This window comes from Drosophila suzukii, chromosome 2R, assembly GCF_043229965.1.
Source record: "Drosophila suzukii chromosome 2R, CBGP_Dsuzu_IsoJpt1.0, whole genome shotgun sequence".
Classification (NCBI taxonomy): Eukaryota; Metazoa; Arthropoda; class Insecta; order Diptera; family Drosophilidae; genus Drosophila; species Drosophila suzukii.
Window position 1 is genome coordinate 19495753 of NC_092081.1, and position 16107 is coordinate 19511859.

The following is a 16107-nucleotide window of genomic DNA, read 5'->3' on the forward strand; positions in this document are numbered from 1 at the left end:
ATGCAGCCTTGGTCATTTTGCAGCCCTGGCAAACAGCTGATGGCGTGGCAATACAAACAAAGAGCTGCTAATAACAAAACAAAATGGTTTTTCAAGGCGATACTTGGATACCCTACTTGCCTTAAAAGTTTTAAAATAAACGCTTTCAATAATTTATATTAAGTTAAATTAAATTTGTTATTTAAGGTCATATGTTAAATATTTATTTAAGCAAAATAATTTGTAAAAATGAGTTAGTTTCTGCAATGAAAGTGCCAAAAACAAGAAAGTACTTAAGTACCATCCAACTGCAGGGTATTTGTTATGTGAATTTAGTCATGAATGTAGTACAACAACAATCGCCAGAGAATAATAATTGTGCTAAAGATTATTTCAACACAAAAGCCAACTTATTACATATGTATTTTCGCGGTTAAAGTTCATCTCGCTCGAGGGCTAATGCCGATTAGATTTTGGTTTGTCGGATCAGATCGGCAGCACATAATCTGGAATGGATTTCCTGCACTAGTGGAGGAGCACTTCACCGTCCATTGAGCGCAATTCCCATTTCGCCTCGCCCGCAGCCATCAGTCAGTACGCGATATTCACCGAAGACGGACGCATTGCGGTGGCTCTACAATCTCAGTCCATAATCCACAACCTGTTTACGTGACTTGATTACTGCTGTACTGCTACTGCTGCTTCCACTGCAAAAATGCCAGCCAAACAAGTGAATCCAGACCTGCTGAAGGAGCGCAAAACAGCCACCTTCGATGCCAGGGAGTTCTCCGTTCTGTGGGCAGGAGGCGAGGAACGATTCAAGGAAAAGAAGGCCCTGGGTGAGCTTATGAAAAACACCGCATTGCAAGCTCTTCTGGTGACCCCGACAATCACTAACATTAACCGGTCGCCTAGAGCTTTATCCGAGCTTGGCGCAATCGCGTTTCCCAACAGCCCATACAAGAAATTGTGCCAGAAGCATGACTTGGCAATTAAACTAGGCTTGAACTCGTAAATACAGTTTTTTTAGATTCCCCCTTTCTAAAACTTGCTATGTATCATTTTCATCAAGTATCAGGCCCCCTAATATATTGTTCAGTATATGTAACATTTATCAACCCCTTTGTTTTGATTCTATTCCAAAACAAGCTTTCTATGTATTATTTTCTACAAGTATCAGGCCCCTAATACGTTGTTCGAAACTATATAAACTAAGCTTATAGATCACATATGTGTTTCCTATCAACCCCTTTGTTTTGATACGCTACTTCTTCGACGACTCATTCATATGTTTTGATGCACACCAAGCTCAGAGTTCATTAATTATGTATTCCGCATAAACAAATCGCTACAAGTTAATCAGCACCTATTAGCCAGCTCAGAAGTTATTAATCTTTGAACTTCGCACGAATCTCGATCAATCCGGGTTGCCGTGTACTTTGAATGTTTGGAGCTAGCCTTCTATTTCCAGAGCCACTTGAAATGGGTTTAGCTGATAGGTTTATCTGACAGATTTGCCCGGTTGCTCAAGGCATCATAAATGGACAATGGCCGGTAACACCCGCGAATTAATCAAGAATAGTCACCACTCATGATTACTCAGCGGATTTGGTTAACTTAGCACATCCTATTATAGTAAATACCTTTCTTAACTGATACCTTTTCTTTATATTTTGTACAGAGAAAATGTTCTTGGAGGATCCTGCACTTCAGGATGACCTGCCCATCTCCTATTTGTCACACAAGGAGCTCTATGAACACAGTCTGCGGAAAGCCTGCATCATTGGGGACAAGATCCGTAAGCTCCGTGCTGAAGGCGAGGATGGAGTGGATACCTACAAGTAAAGCGACTCTAAATCAAACCAATATGGATTGAAGATTATGAGCTGTATATTTTTATAGTGCACTGCTTGGTGGATCCTTGGGGGCTGCTATCTTAAAGGAGGGCAATCCCCTGACCCTGCATTACGTGATGTTTGTGCCCACCATCATGGGCCAGGGAACGATGGACCAGCAGGTGGAATGGCTGAGCAAGGCCTGGGACTGTGAGATTATTGGCACCTATGCCCAGACTGAACTGGGACACGGAACCTTCCTACGCGGTCTGGAGACCCGGGCGGACTACGATGCCAGCACCCAGGAGTTTGTTATGAACTCACCCTCACTCAGTGCCTACAAGTGGTGGCCGGGAGGATGTGAGTGCCTATTACTTTTTAGTAATATGAAAATTAGTAAATTAAATAAACCATCTGATTTCCAGTGGGACACACTGCCAACCATGCGATTGTGGTGGCTCAGCTCTATACAAAGGGCGAGTTCCGTGGCCTAGCTCCTTTCATCGTCCAGCTGAGAGATTCCGAAACGCACCGAGCCATGCCGGGCATCGATATCGGAGATATTGGCACCAAGCTTGGAATGAAGGGTGTGAACAATGGCTATCTGGGCCTGAAAAACGTTAGAGTGCCTTTGAACAACATGCTGATGAAGAACCAGCAGGTTCTGCCTGATGGCACCTATGTGGCGCCCAAGAGCAGCGTGCTCACCTACGGACCCATGGTAAGATTAAAAATATTCACTATCCCTTAAATGAGCTTTAATATCTTTTTTCTCCAAAGATGTTTGTGCGTTGTGCCTTAATCCGTGATACCGCCCTGAGCCTGGCCAAGGCATCGACCATTGCCACTCGTTACTCAGCTGTCCGCAGACAGAGTCCCATTGATCCAAACCAACCGGAGCCCCAAATCATGGATCACACCACACAGCAGCTTAAGCTGTTCCCCCAGATAGCTAAAGCCATTGTCTTCAAAACGACTGGTGATAACATTTGGAATATGTACAATGTGATATCCGGTGAAATCGAGCAGGGAAACTTGGATCGCCTCCCAGAAATGCATGCTCTGTCCTGCTGTCTGAAGGCCATCTGCAGTGCTGATGCCGCCGCCGGCGTGGAAACGTGCCGTCTGTCCTGTGGTGGACATGGTTACATGGACTGCTCAAACTTCCCCACAATATACGGCATGACCACGGCTGTGTGCACCTATGAGGGCGAGAACACAGTGATGCTGCTGCAGACTGCTCGCTATCTGGTGAAGGTTTATGGACAGGCCCTGAACGGCGAGAAGCTGGTGCCCACGGTTTCCTACATCAACGATGCTCTTAAACAAAAGAAATTCGTTAACTTTGATGGATCGTTGGAGTCCATTGTCAAGGCCTTCCAGTTCGTTGCCGCCAAGTGAGTAGAGCCTAGCTATATTAAAAGATTTAGAAGGTATTTATTCCTTAATTTGTACTTCAGCAAAACCCGCATTGCCTTTGAGCAGATTGAGCTGCGTCGCAAGCAGGGACATGGTACTGAGGTGGCTGCTAATCTGTGTGGAACCTTTTTGACAACGGCTGCAGATGTAATTAAAAACCTCATGTTGTGTGATTATGTATCAAACTTCTTTTATTTTAAATCCCTTTAGCTTCATGGACGTGCCTTCCTGGCCCAGACCGCCTATACGGAACTCTTTGCCCTATCCCGCGAGGTCTCGCCAGCATTGGCTGATGTCCTGAAGGTGGTGTTGGAGCTTTATCTGGTGGACGCCTGTCTTAACCGCATTGGCGACTTTTTGAGGGTAGGATTCAGAAATAATTTCGGCTTAGAACATTATAAATAATATGCCTTTTTAACAGTTTATTGATCTGACTGATAAAGACGTCACGTCTCTAGAAGTGCGCCTAGAGAACTGTTTGAAGCGACTCCGTCCCAATGCCGTTAACCTGGTGGACAGCTTCGATCTCCACGATCGGGTCCTAGACTCAGCCCTAGGTGCCTATGATGGCAATGTGTACGATCACATCTTCGAGTCTACAAAGAAGAACCCTCTGAACAAAGAGCCAGTGAACGAAGCATTCCACAAGTACTTGAAGCCATTCATGAAGGCTCACCTCTAGATTTTATCTTATTACTCGGGAAGTCCCTTACTATTATTACTCTTGTAAATATACCTATATGTTTGTATTGTTTTCGTATTACACAACAGTTTGCTTAGCAATTGATCTAAAAGATATAGATAAACACGGCTTGTGCAGTTGGCTGTAAAAGTATACACAAATAAAATATTATTCAAGAACAGCTTTTAGTGTGTGTATTTGGGCTTAACTAAATCGCTTTATTAAAGTTTTTTGTTTTTCTGATGGAGTTGCAAGATAGAGAGTAGCTCACTTATTGACTTCGTACAGTGATGAACGGATTTACGACGCACTGGCCTTCGAGTTACGTTGTGCGTACAGACGCCTCAGCAATCGGTTGCCAGCCAGGAATGTGAATACTGCGATGGGGATCAGCAGGCGCAGTGTCTGGAACATATTCAGTTGCAGCCAAAAGATGAAGAATAGCACCAGGATGCCACCGAAGCCCAGGTGGAAGCCGATCGTGCTGGGCGCCAGGGTCAGGTTGGACACATTGATGCCAAGCTTGCCCCAGAACACGAACAGGAGCACCAGCGGTGTTATGCACAGTCCGGTAAAGATGTCGGACACAATGCGAGGCGGACGCTTGTCGGGCACACGGAACTGATGGATTATCTCAGGCAGGGGACCAGAAGTGGTCTTTGGCTTGACTTCTGTAAGGAGATTAATATTTAGTATATTCCATAGTTAAAACCTGTTAATATTACCTTTGTCCTCGCTAAATTTCAACTGGACTTCAGCCACCAACCACTCGAAGGAGTTGGACAGGGAGGCATCACCCACGGTCAAGTAAATGCTGTAGGTTCCGCTTTGGTAGTTGAAGTTCTTGCCATTGTTGCCCACATCCATGTCAAACTTGTAGGCCTTGCTGCTGTCCTGCTCGGCCACAAAGATGATCTCCTTGTCGGTTTTCTTGTTGTACAGTCGCACGAAGGCCTGATGGACAGCCAGAGGCTTTCCATTGGACTCCTCCACCAGCACGGCCTTTAGCAGCAGCTTCTGGGTGGTGTCCGCAGAGAGAACCTCCTGCAGTTTACCTGGATAGGTCACGCTCTGCTTGCGGGTGGCAGCGCTGGCATCAGATTCGGCAATGCCCAGCTCCAGAGATTGAACCTTGACGCGGCCAAGAATCTTGAACTGCAAAGTCTGAGTGTAGACGCCATCGGCATTTAACTCCGCCTGGTAAATTCCACGAGCTGGCTTCAAGCTGGCCAAATCAGCCACATAGGTGGTCTTGTCGGAGGATTTCGAGGACACAGCGATCTTCTCAGCTAGCACAGAGCTGTCCTTCTTGAGGATGACCTTGGTATTGATGGCTTTAGGGGCGGGCGACAAAGGCTTGCCGAGCAGATCAACAACTGCCACGTTGAGCGTGGGCGACTGGGCTTCCAGCTGACCGTTGCCGATGAGCTGCACGCAAACGGGAGCAATCTTATCGGCTCCACTGATAGTCTTCAGCGCCTCGATCAGCACATGAGCTCCCTTGGCGGTTTGGACAGACCGCCGGCTGAGGAAGTAGTTGGCGAACTTGACAGCCTGATCGGCAGTGACGGGCAAGGGCTTGTTGAAGGTCTTGCTAACGCCGAAAGCACCGTTAATGATCAACGAGGTGATGCTGAGGCCGCCTTCGAATTGCAGGAGCTTGCCGTCCACTTCGTCCGCTTGCACGATGGCATCCTCTACGCGATTTGCGATGAACGAGGCACTGGCACCCAGAAGAGGGGCCACGTTGAAGGCGTATCCCAGACCGCTGAGCGTGTCATCCTTCTTGAGCAGTTCCTGCAGGCGCTTCACCAGTTTTCCCTGAGTGGCTTCATTGATCTCCACACCGAGCACCTTGTGGGTGACCACGCGGTAGAAGATCTCCTGGGAGCTGCCCAGTTCCGAGTTCAGGGAGGCGTACACCTTGGAGAGCAAAGCCTCGTCGATTTTAGCGGAGCAGCCCAGGTTCCTGCTAGCACCAATGTAGTAGTAGTCCTTTTCGAAGCTCTGCAAGGAGTTAAAAACGAGAAGCATAAGTAGGGATACAGATAAATGGGCGTGTTTTATATAGGACCCACGTTCAGCTTCGATTCCGCATGTAGCGTGGCAATCTTCTTGCACAGCGGTTCCTTCTGGGTGGCGTCGGTCAGTTGGATGTTGAGGCTGGAGAAGAAGATGGACTGCAGGTCACTCGAGCCAAATCCGTCCACGAATACCTTTTGCAGGCGGCTGAGATCCTTTTGTCCCAGGTGGCTGTCCACGGTACGGGCGCTCCACGTCGGCCCGCAGGCGACCATCACGCAGAGGAGGATGAGACCTGGAATGGGATACACGGAAGGTGGGAAAAAATTAAGAACCATTCAGTTTTTGGAGTCGCCGGCAATCGGCAAACCACGAAAATCAGACAGAGATAGCGAGAGAGTGACAACTTTGCAGCCGGCGTTTCTCCTGAAGATGGCTTAAAGCCCATGGGTTTCGCTTTAAACAGCTGCCAACTTACGCACCTAACTTTAACATTTTCCTATCTGCTGGTTGCGCTTTCACACGCCGCTTATATTCTATAGGAAAATAAAAGAAAATCGCTCAAAAAGCACCGCCTGTCCCTCGATATTTTATACACGTCAGCGAAATATACCGCACGGCAATAAAAAATATACTAAAATACCATATTCGTTTATTCAAATATACCGAAAATATCCCAAAAGCGGTCACTCTGAAAATATCGATTTTTCAGACAGAGTGACCGTGTGCTATTCACCAAACCGTTAAAAATGTATGTTTTTTTAAAATTTGAATACGTTTTATTGAGAAATGTTTGTATAACTTTCTAATACATGTAAATAAAGACTGTCTCACATTGCCAGAGTAAATATATTTTTTAAAATAAACAGATTTAAAGAGAAACTTATAATGTTTATAATTTTGGATTCTGATTCACATAGTTCATAAAACTCTCCCTTTTAAAGAGCAAACTTTTCAGTACACTCATTAATAGGTCTGGTTATAGAATATTTCCTCTTGAAAGTCTGGGTGACATCCCCATCGTGATTCCAAACGGTAACGGCAGTGGTGCAGTACAGTGGATACTTGTTAATCAGAACTTCCTCAGTTTCTCCGTTCTTTGGCGGGACATCCTTGCAGAATTGGTCATAGTACTCCGTGCGGTCCTCACCCAAGTCTACTTGAGCGGAAGCCTGTCGGTTGTATTCGGCAAAGAGCTCCTGCCATAAGAACTGCTCCAACCGATTTGCCCGAGTGGCTGGAAATCCATTTTGATTATTAACCAAATTTTAGAATACCCTTAACATAAACTTACGCAGAACTTTCTTAATTTTGGGTGGAGCAAAGCTGGTTTGAGACTCCGTAAGTTCCGAAGAACAAGGACCCACTGGGAGTACCAAGTTATTGCCACGATCAACCATTTTGGAATTAGTCTTTTAATCGTTGTGTTTGATCTTAATACTTAGGTAAATAATTTATTCGTTTGTCAGTGGCAGATTGACAACTTACAAGCTACTTCGATATAACAAACTAACCGGTTATTGCTAGGCAACGGATTGCTCCTCTGGTTCCTGTGGGGAATCGTCTTCCACTATAAGGGATACCTCCTTTGGTCGGAGTATACAGTAGTAAACGATTAAGGTGGCCAGAAACAGGACTCCACTGTAGACGATCCACTCCCAGATGAAGCCAAACCACCAGGACTCGAACTCCTCGTTGGCATACCAAATCGAGGATATGGTAATGTTCTCGACGAGGGTGACCACCAGGTAGCCGCCGTACCAGAATCGAATGTTCTTGAAGCACACCCGAAACTCCATCAGCACAAAGATATAGATGTAGGCGAGGAGCAGGAGGAAGAGGTTGCGACTCCAGCTCCCTTGACAACGGGTCTCCAAAGCGAGGCAACCCAACATTAGGGCATAGTGTACTCCAACCAGGATGAAGAAAGCCCGCGGGTAGAAGACACAGAAGGTGGACAAGGCCAGCATTCTCATTGTAATAAAGGCAATCCATCCGAAGAAGGACACCGTTCTGCCGGCAAAGTCATCCTGCTGGATGCCATTCAGTATTTTGGTGGGTCGCGGAAAGTAAAAGTCCACCACATCCTTGGGCGTCAATGGAGATGGTTTGGGCGACTGTGGAATCAGTACGCTGCTTTCTTCGGCATCCTCTTCCTTGACCCTGCCCATCAGCAGCTTGGGAGGATGTGGAACATTCTCTTTGATGTATAGCTGCGCGTTGACCAGCAGCATGTCCTTGAAGGTCTCCAACTGAGATAGGGGTCTCGTGACCCGTCGACTTTTTCGGTGCTCCGTATCCGACATTGTACGTCGCAAATCAGGAGTTGGGGGATCATCTTCGGTGGGTTTTAGAACAGGCAACTCGGGTGGCGCCGTTTTTGGAGGAGGTGGTGGCGCCGGTGTCTCTGGTATGCTGTCCAGCACCTCGATGGTGTCCAGATCTCCCAGATCCTCGTACCGCACTTTCAATTTGGGTCTTGTGCCCTGTATTTTCTCCTCATCAGTGGCATTATCCCGGGGTCCAGAGTGAAGCAAAGCTCGGGTTTCCATCTGTTCCAAAGCATCGTTATCCACTTCGTCTTCCCCATGAATGTGCATCTCATGGGTGGCTTCCCCGGCATTGGGCAATGACTTCCGGGCTCTGAAGTTGTCCATGATCTTGTCCGATTCCGGAAAACTGGTGATGGTCCTCTCGGATTCGCGTTTCTTCCGCTCAGCCTCGCAGCACAGGCGCTCATTCTGCTCCAAGTGACATCGATGGGTCTCAATCTGTTGGGGCGTGGCCCAAGGATAATGCCGACCCACCCTCCTCTGACTTTCGATCCTATGATAACTGGTGGTTATGGCAGCCAGATCGATGGCGGAGAATACCAGGGACAGGGCCTGAACGGCAGCTGCAAGACGGGGATGAATGTGGTTAGGATAAAGGTGGATATATTAGGCGGCTTCCGGTTATCAATTTACTTTTGCATTTATCGTTTTTAACTAATTAAATTTCTTTTTTAATGATCTTTCCATATAAGTTAGAATTTTAGGTGGACAATATCTACTTAGAATTTTAAGCTACCTTTCCCTGAAGAATTCGCGGTTTTTCTTTGCTTTATAACAGCGAATTCTTCAGAAGAGATTTGTAAAACATATTTAAAAAAGCAAATTGTTTAGAATAGTATGGCTAGTAAAAACCGGAGATTTCCTGCATAGCATATCTTACAGGTCTCATAGTTCCTGAACAAATCCTGGGTGAGCATGTAGTACAGCTGAAGAATGATTTGCGGAGCTGCCTGGGCATAGGCTTGGATCAATAGGTAAAGCTCAATGTTGGAGGTTTCTGTGGCCTTGGCCAAGCACTTCATGCGTTCCACATCGTCGTCTTCGTGGAAGAGTGCCTCGATGGCCCAAAACAAGCGCGTACAAAACCTTATCGGGTAAAGTTAATAAACATGGCAGTGACCCACATTTCTCACCATCTACTTACCTGTAAATCACAAAAAATGGGAATAACAATAGCTTAAGCAGTCCAATGCCAAGGGCAATGCATTTATTACGCTCCGAGCAGGCGCAATCCCGCTGCTCCTTAGAAGACGCCACTAGGAGGAAGGTAATCAATGGCGGAAGGATCACCAGGACCAGTGTGCCAGCTCCAAGACCCGGATCCTTCTGGCTGAAGTGCTGGTAACTCAGTGCCAAATCCGATGCGGTTTGCACAATGTAAACGAGGAGTCCCAGACAAGTGGGCACTATATAGGAAACCCAAATCCTCGTGCGACTACGGATTGTGTAGCCTAGGATATGGGGTGGAGGACTACCGGCATGGACCTCCGTGTCTGCCATGATCTGCTATGATCCTGTGGGAGTTCCTCTTTGAATCACGTATAATAAATTCGCTTTTTACATCTGCAGCTTGCGAAATCCACGGTGATACTGAACCTGAAACTCTATGAGTAAGCGCTCTCTTTTTTAACCACTATCAACCACGGGGAGATAAGATTAAACTCAGCCAAACATTTTTGAGGTGAGAAGTCAACTATTTGTTTACATTTTTGCGCCATGAATGAGAGATACAACTTCAGGGTGTGCCAGATTCAATTCATAATTAACATAAATACATAAAAGAAAGAAAAATATTAGATAACATATAATCATTTTCCAATTTTTTTTTTCCATTAGTAAACGTACATAAATATACTTTCTTTTTGAGCCTGTGAATATAAAATTGATCTTGAAATGTATTTTATCTTTCGTATTATTTTTTATTCCTCTATAATAGACAGATTGAAAACAGAATACTAGTGTTTAGGTGTAGATGCGCTGACCTAGGAGTCGTACCAGGTCTTCTTCATCCAGTTGGAAGGCTTGCAGGGCTCGTCGAGCACCACGAAGGCTCCGGGCTGAGTTTGATTTCCGGGTGGCTGCTTGGCTGCCCGTCGACAACCCACGGCGTACTTGGGATTCCCCTCGATGATCGAGGAGTTCTCGCGGCAACTGGCTGCGTTCTGGAGGACAGAAGCTCGTCGGCCGTATCTAGCTGGCTTTTTGGCCACATTTCCGCCCACATCCTGGAAGGTGGTGGCCATCGGCTGCTCTGGCTCCTTCATCTGTCGCTGACGCGAGGTCCTTCGCTTGTGTGGAATCTGTATCTGCGGTTGCCTTGCCTCCAATGAAGAATCAGAACTCTTGCGGAGATTTCCCGGCACACCAGCTGGAACTCCCTCCAAATCCCTGGGACGCTCACGCAGCTGATAGTTGTACTGGGCCCTGCGATATTCCGGCGTGGCCGTTACCTCCGAGGGGGGAACTGTGACCAGGACAGGAGTCTCCACATCCTCATCCGGTTGATGATGAACGGAGGGTGAAACACCAGAGGTGGGCAGCCGAAAGCAGGAGGTGGGCTTCTGGACGACGGGTCGCGAACGCGGAAAATCCTGATAGTTATTTCTGTACTCCGGATTGAACTCAATCTTGCCGCGCAGCCGGAGGAAGGGCTCTCGTGGCTTTCCCCGCTCCGGCATCTCGGTGATGTGCGGGTCTCGGAAGCTCTCGTGGTATTCGGGAATCTCTTTGGTGAACTCCCCGCGCGGACGCAGGTGGTCGTCCGTCTTGAGGGACTTCTCTTTGGCCACGTGCTTGGGTGGGTCGATGAATTTGTCGCGGTACTCCGGCACCTCGGCACTGGGGGCACAGGAGCCCTCGGAGCCGGAGACGCGCAGGTTGTCGTCCTTCTTGATCGGAGCACTCTTCGAGTAGTTGGCATACATCCGAAAGCTGTCTCTGTACTCCGGCACGGCCACGAATTCGCCTTGGATCTTGATGCTGCTCATTTGGGGAATGGAGTGCGCCTTCTCGGGGAACTGCTGGACGAACTGGCGGCGGTACTCCGAAGGCTCTGGCACCTGTCCCTGCTGCTCTCGGTCCACGGCCTGGGCGCGCATCTGCAGGTGGCACCGCTGCTGCTCCTGGGCGGCCACATCTCGCCGAAACTTGTCCGCTGCCAGTTTGTTATTGGGATTGGGTTGGTTCCTGGCCGCCACCTCCGACTCGTCGAGGAACACCTCGCGTGGCAGTATCTTGGTGCTGGGATCCAGCATGAGGTACGAGGAGTTCTTCATGCCATCGGCGTTGGCGGCACCGCTTCCCTCTCCCAACTGCAGGTTCTCCGGATTGCGAACGGGAAACGTGCGGGAGCTGCGGACGGGTATCGAAACATTTTTGATTAGTCCTTTGAAAAATACAGGGAAAATTACAGGTATTAAAGGTTAATTCATTTCTACTGGTGCATTGAAACTATAACTACGCAGGACCTACGTCGTAGATACATACATACATAAGGGTGGTCCAAAAAATGTAGTATTATTTTCTCCTTTAAGCACATAGATATATTTTGGTGTGCAACAAATGTACATATTCGAAAACTAAAAATCTAATTTTAAGATTTAGGCGTTGCACAATGGTCTTAAGGTTTTCTTAAAAATCAACCATACGACTAGTATGCCAGAAGGAGTTTTGTTGAAAACAATATTTCTATAATTTCTAACTTAATGATTTCGTTGGAAAATTTTTTAAGGAATGGAGTGCACAAAAGAAATAGTACCTATATTTGAAATTTACTTTTGAACTCACAGATCTTATGAGTTATCAACTTTGAAACGTATTCTTAGAAGCTCAAAAAATTTTTTTAAATGTTCTTTTGTATGTTTAGTAACTTTTCATTTATTTAGTTTTAAGACAATCTCTTTTCTTACGTAGTAACGAATATTAATGAATATAAAATGTTAAGAATATTACTTAATTTGGATACTTAGTAGTTTATGTATATAATTTCTTGTGCATTTTTTCCCATTACAATACCCATTGTAAATATATATTTTCCAAAGTGTTCCACTAACATCCCTAGAAAGCATTTATCTACTCACAATCGCAGGTCCTCGGGCGTGTACCAGTGGTATTTCTCCTGGTGCTCCGACAGCAGCTGCATGAATCCCTCCAGTCGCAGCGAGGTGGCGCGTCTCAGAAGGGATCTGGGCCTGGACTGGGTGCCGCGGAAGTGCTTGCGGTACTCGGACTTCAGGGAGCCGAAGCTGGGCACTGGCTCATCGCCGCTGTAGAGGCACACGTTGCTCCGGGTGTGCAGATGGACGGGCTGCCGGCGACGGAAGTACTTGAGGTCATCGACGGCTATGTACTCGTGCGGATGCTTGATGGCGAACCGGCTGAGGTCGCCCTGCTTCTGGTTGGCTGTGAGATCAGGCTCTGAGAAGGAGCGATTCCAGCCGAAATCCGCATCAAAGCTAGGGGATTATACAAATCTTTTTAGGATCTCCTATCAAAAAAGAAACATCCGCTTCGTCTTGTCTTTTACTGCCAACTGACTGGCAAAGTTACGGGTATCGCTGGTGGTCGCCACCACAACCAAATAACAGGTAGGTCCCTTAATAACGGGGGCACAAAAATTCCTCCATCTCTCTGCGACCCCTTGCAATTGCAATGGAAAAGTCTCGGATTGGCGGATCGGAGGTGGAGGCTCCTCTAGGAAGGCAGCTAGTGCAAAGGCATTCCTCCACATCCACCTCCATATCCATTTCTGGCCCATGGCGTGCTCCACCACCAAGTTGCTAGGCATACTCACAAACCTTTGTAAACAAACTAATGAATAGGAAAAGTATGAAATTGCTGCAAATTAGAAAATTGTCTATTGGTTTCGACGGGAGCAGTCGGCAGCCAAAGGCAGGGTCTATCTGAGGTTTTTAGGGAGCTCAGAGAGGCTAAAAAATAAGCCTTAGATGGTCAAAAACTATTTAAAAAAGAATTTTTTAATTACAATATATGAAGTGATTAACTTTAAAACATGTCCTTGAGTATAAATGTTTTTGGAATATCCCTACTTTACCCTGTAAGTCAAAGATACTACTTTTGAGATTTAGTTTTATAAAACATTTGAAAATATTATTTAATTATCAATCGATCAAAACTTTAATTGATCAACTTTAAATTAAGAGTTCTAAACTGTTAGTCCTTATAAGTACACATAATTTAGAGGTATTCCCAATGAGTTCTTAAGTTAAGAGTTCTTAACAGTTAGTCCTCATAAGTACACATAATTAAGAGATATTCCCACTGAAAAGAAATATCAGAAGATCTTTAACTTGAGATTTGTTGTACTTTCTTGCCAATTTATAAGAAATAATTCTAATAACCCCTATAAAATTCCTTAACCCTCATTTTCCAAAAACGTCCCTGTTCATATGTCCAATCAATGCCAATCAATAGCTCAGTAAATTCCCGACTTTTGTTAGTCCTGACAACGCCCGCGCCACTCCGACTGGGGTCCTTGGTAATCCATATCCGGAAATGAGTTTTTTGTTGAGGCAAGGCATTGCCAAGGACTCGTCGCCCGGGCTAGGAAGCCATTAAAAATGCACAAGGATTGCCAGTCAAAGGTGAACCTGCGCGCATGCAAATTGCACTTTTTTTTAGGACCCCAGAACGGAACCGGGCTAAATGTGACCACAAACACCTGTTGCCCAGCCTACCTGTACGGAGTTTAAAGTTTACGTTCGTTATGGGTAAAAGTTCTAAAAGTTCTCACGTGTGGGAATATGTGCCAGCCTAATGGTTATAATTGATGGCTGCCAAAATGTTGTACTATCCGTGATTCAAATTTCAGTGCATGATGCGGGGGAGTGTGCGTGATTCGCTGGCTTTTCGAATCAGAAACGGAAACAGACAGGAACATAAAAGGGCTGCCACGTAACCAAGTCTGACCCAATTTCGGGCCAACTTTCGCCCCTAAGACTTAGGAACTTCGCAGTGGAAGTCCAGCGAAAGCGAACGGGTAATCTTGACAATGCCAAATGACCTTTGGCTATTTTTAAAGGGGGCCAGCGTAACGCAACCCATTTAAATATGCTAATCAGGTGCTGGCCACTGCGATACCTGGACACACATAATTACAGTTGCAGATTTATGACGATTTAATTGCTGTTACACAGCCTAGTCACGCCACAGGGCGTATACGTAATGCAGCAAACAAGAATGCACCATTATGTTAACAGCAATAAAAACAAGACAAGGTCAACCGCAACCGGGATTTCGATTAGGTCGAACATCACTCACTTGGAATTAGTTGCAAATGGAGTAGTGAAACTTTATAGTTTTCTCAAGGAAATGATGTTATAAAATATTATAATTTATTTTAATATTAGGCATATTCAGAATTTTAGTAGGTCATTAGGTGTATAGAACGTTCCTTTAGAATAAATAGAATGTTTAAAATATTTATTGTAACCTTTTTTATTATGTTTAAAATGAGTAAAGTTTTACTTATGACCATATGACAATTGCTTTAATTTCCATTGGATACACTAAAAAGAGATATTCCCCCTGAATTTTAGAAATGGAAATCCAATGACTTTTTTTACTATAAATTAAAAAAAATATCTAGTCCTAAGATAGAGTTTTTAAAGTACTTTAAGTAAATGTGCTAAATTAAACAAATTGTATATAATATTAAAAAACAAATCTCCATTACCTCCAAATGTCTTTAATTCAACGCGAATTCTTGAGTCCATTTTTTCACCATATCCGTTAACTTGTGTGCTTTAATTCAATAAAATGTTTCCATGATATTTAAAAATAAATCTAAATCAGTGTCATGTGGCCATTATTACCAAGCACTTTAACGAAAAAATTGGGTCAGTTGAACTAACTGGTGAAATGTGGGATAAGGACTGAGGACTTGGGCTATCATAACAGTACACATGAAACCACTTTAGCAGGAAGTGAATAAGGTCAGTTTAGCACCGCCTGTTGAAAATTTTAGCTTGAATACTTAATGTTAAAACTGGGATAGTAGAGAAAGAAAAATAGTTGAACTCCTTACACATCGTTGGTTTTCCAATCGTAGGCAATCGCCATAGTTGGTTTCCTGTTCGTTGGGGGCTGCACTTTAATTAAACATTTAATGAGTCTGCACTTTGCGGGAAAAACTTTGGGCACCCATGCTGGGCACACCCCTGACCACTGGCCACCGACCTCCTCCGAGCCCACCGAACCGCAAATGGCGCCATTCAAGCGCAGCTCGCCGCACCACAACTTGACCGCTCAGATCGTAAATCCCAACTGAACGGCGCCAATGTGCGCCACCAAGAAGTTAGCCACTTTTCGCACGCCAACTTTCCGACCTTTCCACCTCCTTTTTCCTCAACTCCAATGCGCTTCTGCTTTTCCAACATTTTCCCACGGCGACTGACTTGAGGTGTCACTGGGGTATTACAACAAAAAGGGGCTACATTCTTTTTTTTGGGCTGTACCCTAAGTGCTGCTGCATGCAATCGCGTAGTTTATGGCCTGCCACTCCTGCTCCACCTGCACCTCCTCCTCCAACTCCTCTAGAGAAATCAAAAGTTGCCAGCTGCAGTTGATTTGAATATGAAATGGTATTTTGATTCCGATTTTGGCCACCCGCTGCAGCTGTCAGAGTTGAGTTCCTTAACCCAGTTCGCAACAATTTGACGCTTCGCTAATGAAACCATGCTTATGAGGAGGCACCAACGAGCACATTTGCCTGATTTACTCGCCTCTTAACGATTTCATTTCGCGACGCGGTCTCCATCATGATAATAATTTCCTTTTTTGGCTGGCACGCAACTCCGGAGTACATGGCTTTCAATTG

At 45.6% G+C, this 16107-nt stretch overlaps 5 protein-coding genes across 5 annotated transcripts; 1 reads left to right on the plus strand and 4 right to left on the minus strand.

Annotated features, from left to right (window-relative positions):
• The first annotated feature begins 343 nt into the window (after positions 1-343).
• ACOX1 (acyl-CoA oxidase 1) lies at positions 344-4096 on the plus strand. The gene is made up of 8 exons (XM_017074320.4): positions 344-818; positions 1661-1820; positions 1882-2174; positions 2240-2535; positions 2595-3211; positions 3275-3380; positions 3444-3596; positions 3655-4096. The coding sequence occupies exons 1-8, from the start codon at positions 695-697 to the stop codon at positions 3913-3915; spliced, it is 2010 nt and encodes a 669-aa protein (XP_016929809.2). The 5' UTR covers positions 344-694; the 3' UTR covers positions 3916-4096.
• On the minus strand, positions 4082-6594 carry OstDelta (oligosaccharide transferase delta subunit). The gene is made up of 4 exons (XM_017074321.4): positions 6420-6594; positions 5994-6232; positions 4641-5922; positions 4082-4586 (listed from the first exon to the last, which is right to left on the minus strand). Exons 1-4 carry the CDS (start codon positions 6430-6432, stop codon positions 4216-4218), a joined length of 1905 nt encoding a protein of 634 aa, XP_016929810.2. The 5' UTR covers positions 6433-6594; the 3' UTR covers positions 4082-4215.
• A 173-nt stretch (positions 6595-6767) lies between these two features.
• Positions 6768-7393, minus strand: LOC108008620 (uncharacterized). Its single transcript, XM_017072501.4, has 2 exons — positions 7232-7393; positions 6768-7174 (listed from the first exon to the last, which is right to left on the minus strand). Exons 1-2 carry the CDS (start codon positions 7335-7337, stop codon positions 6876-6878), a joined length of 405 nt encoding a protein of 134 aa, XP_016927990.1. The 5' UTR covers positions 7338-7393; the 3' UTR covers positions 6768-6875.
• LOC108008619 (uncharacterized) lies at positions 7360-9870 on the minus strand. The gene is made up of 3 exons (XM_017072500.4): positions 9415-9870; positions 9151-9356; positions 7360-8833 (listed from the first exon to the last, which is right to left on the minus strand). Exons 1-3 carry the CDS (start codon positions 9768-9770, stop codon positions 7461-7463), a joined length of 1935 nt encoding a protein of 644 aa, XP_016927989.2. The 5' UTR covers positions 9771-9870; the 3' UTR covers positions 7360-7460.
• Positions 9871-10164: 294 nt separating this feature from the next.
• On the minus strand, positions 10165-16060 carry LOC108009434 (uncharacterized). The gene is made up of 3 exons (XM_017073771.4): positions 15316-16060; positions 12350-12724; positions 10165-11621 (listed from the first exon to the last, which is right to left on the minus strand). The coding sequence occupies exons 1-3, from the start codon at positions 15348-15350 to the stop codon at positions 10253-10255; spliced, it is 1779 nt and encodes a 592-aa protein (XP_016929260.2). The 5' UTR covers positions 15351-16060; the 3' UTR covers positions 10165-10252.
• Between the last annotated feature and the right edge of the window lie 47 nt (positions 16061-16107).

Bases quoted from the DNA above. Each gene is read 5' to 3' on its own strand.
- ACOX1 (XM_017074320.4), top strand. From the start codon at position 695: ATGCCAGCCAAACAAGTGAATCCAGACCTGCTGAAGGAGCGCAAAACA. The intron at 2,536-2,594 runs GTAAGATTAAAA...TTTTCTCCAAAG, and splicing joins TGCTCACCTACGGACCCATG to ATGTTTGTGCGTTGTGCCTT. The intron at 3,212-3,274 runs GTGAGTAGAGCC...TTTGTACTTCAG, and splicing joins TTCCAGTTCGTTGCCGCCAA to CAAAACCCGCATTGCCTTTG.
- OstDelta (XM_017074321.4), bottom strand. The intron at 5,923-5,993 runs GTGGGTCCTATA...AACTCCTTGCAG, and splicing joins ATGCGGAATCGAAGCTGAAC to AGCTTCGAAAAGGACTACTA. The intron at 4,587-4,640 runs GTAATATTAACA...ATCTCCTTACAG, and splicing joins GAAATTTAGCGAGGACAAAG to AAGTCAAGCCAAAGACCACT.
- LOC108008620 (XM_017072501.4), bottom strand. From the start codon at position 7,337: ATGGTTGATCGTGGCAATAACTTGGTACTCCCAGTGGGTCCTTGTTCT. The intron at 7,175-7,231 runs GTAAGTTTATGT...ATGGATTTCCAG, and splicing joins CAAAATTAAGAAAGTTCTGC to CCACTCGGGCAAATCGGTTG.
- LOC108008619 (XM_017072500.4), bottom strand. From the start codon at position 9,770: ATGGCAGACACGGAGGTCCATGCCGGTAGTCCTCCACCCCATATCCTA. The intron at 9,357-9,414 runs GTAAGTAGATGG...TTACCCGATAAG, and splicing joins CCATTTTTTGTGATTTACAG to GTTTTGTACGCGCTTGTTTT. The intron at 8,834-9,150 runs GTAAGATATGCT...CCCGTCTTGCAG, and splicing joins GTTCAGGAACTATGAGACCT to CTGCCGTTCAGGCCCTGTCC.
- LOC108009434 (XM_017073771.4), bottom strand. From the start codon at position 15,350: ATGGCGATTGCCTACGATTGGAAAACCAACGATGT. The intron at 12,725-15,315 runs GTAAGGAGTTCA...ATAATCCCCTAG, and splicing joins GATTGGAAAACCAACGATGT to CTTTGATGCGGATTTCGGCT. The intron at 11,622-12,349 runs GTGAGTAGATAA...ACCCGTCCGCAG, and splicing joins ACGCCCGAGGACCTGCGATT to CTCCCGCACGTTTCCCGTTC.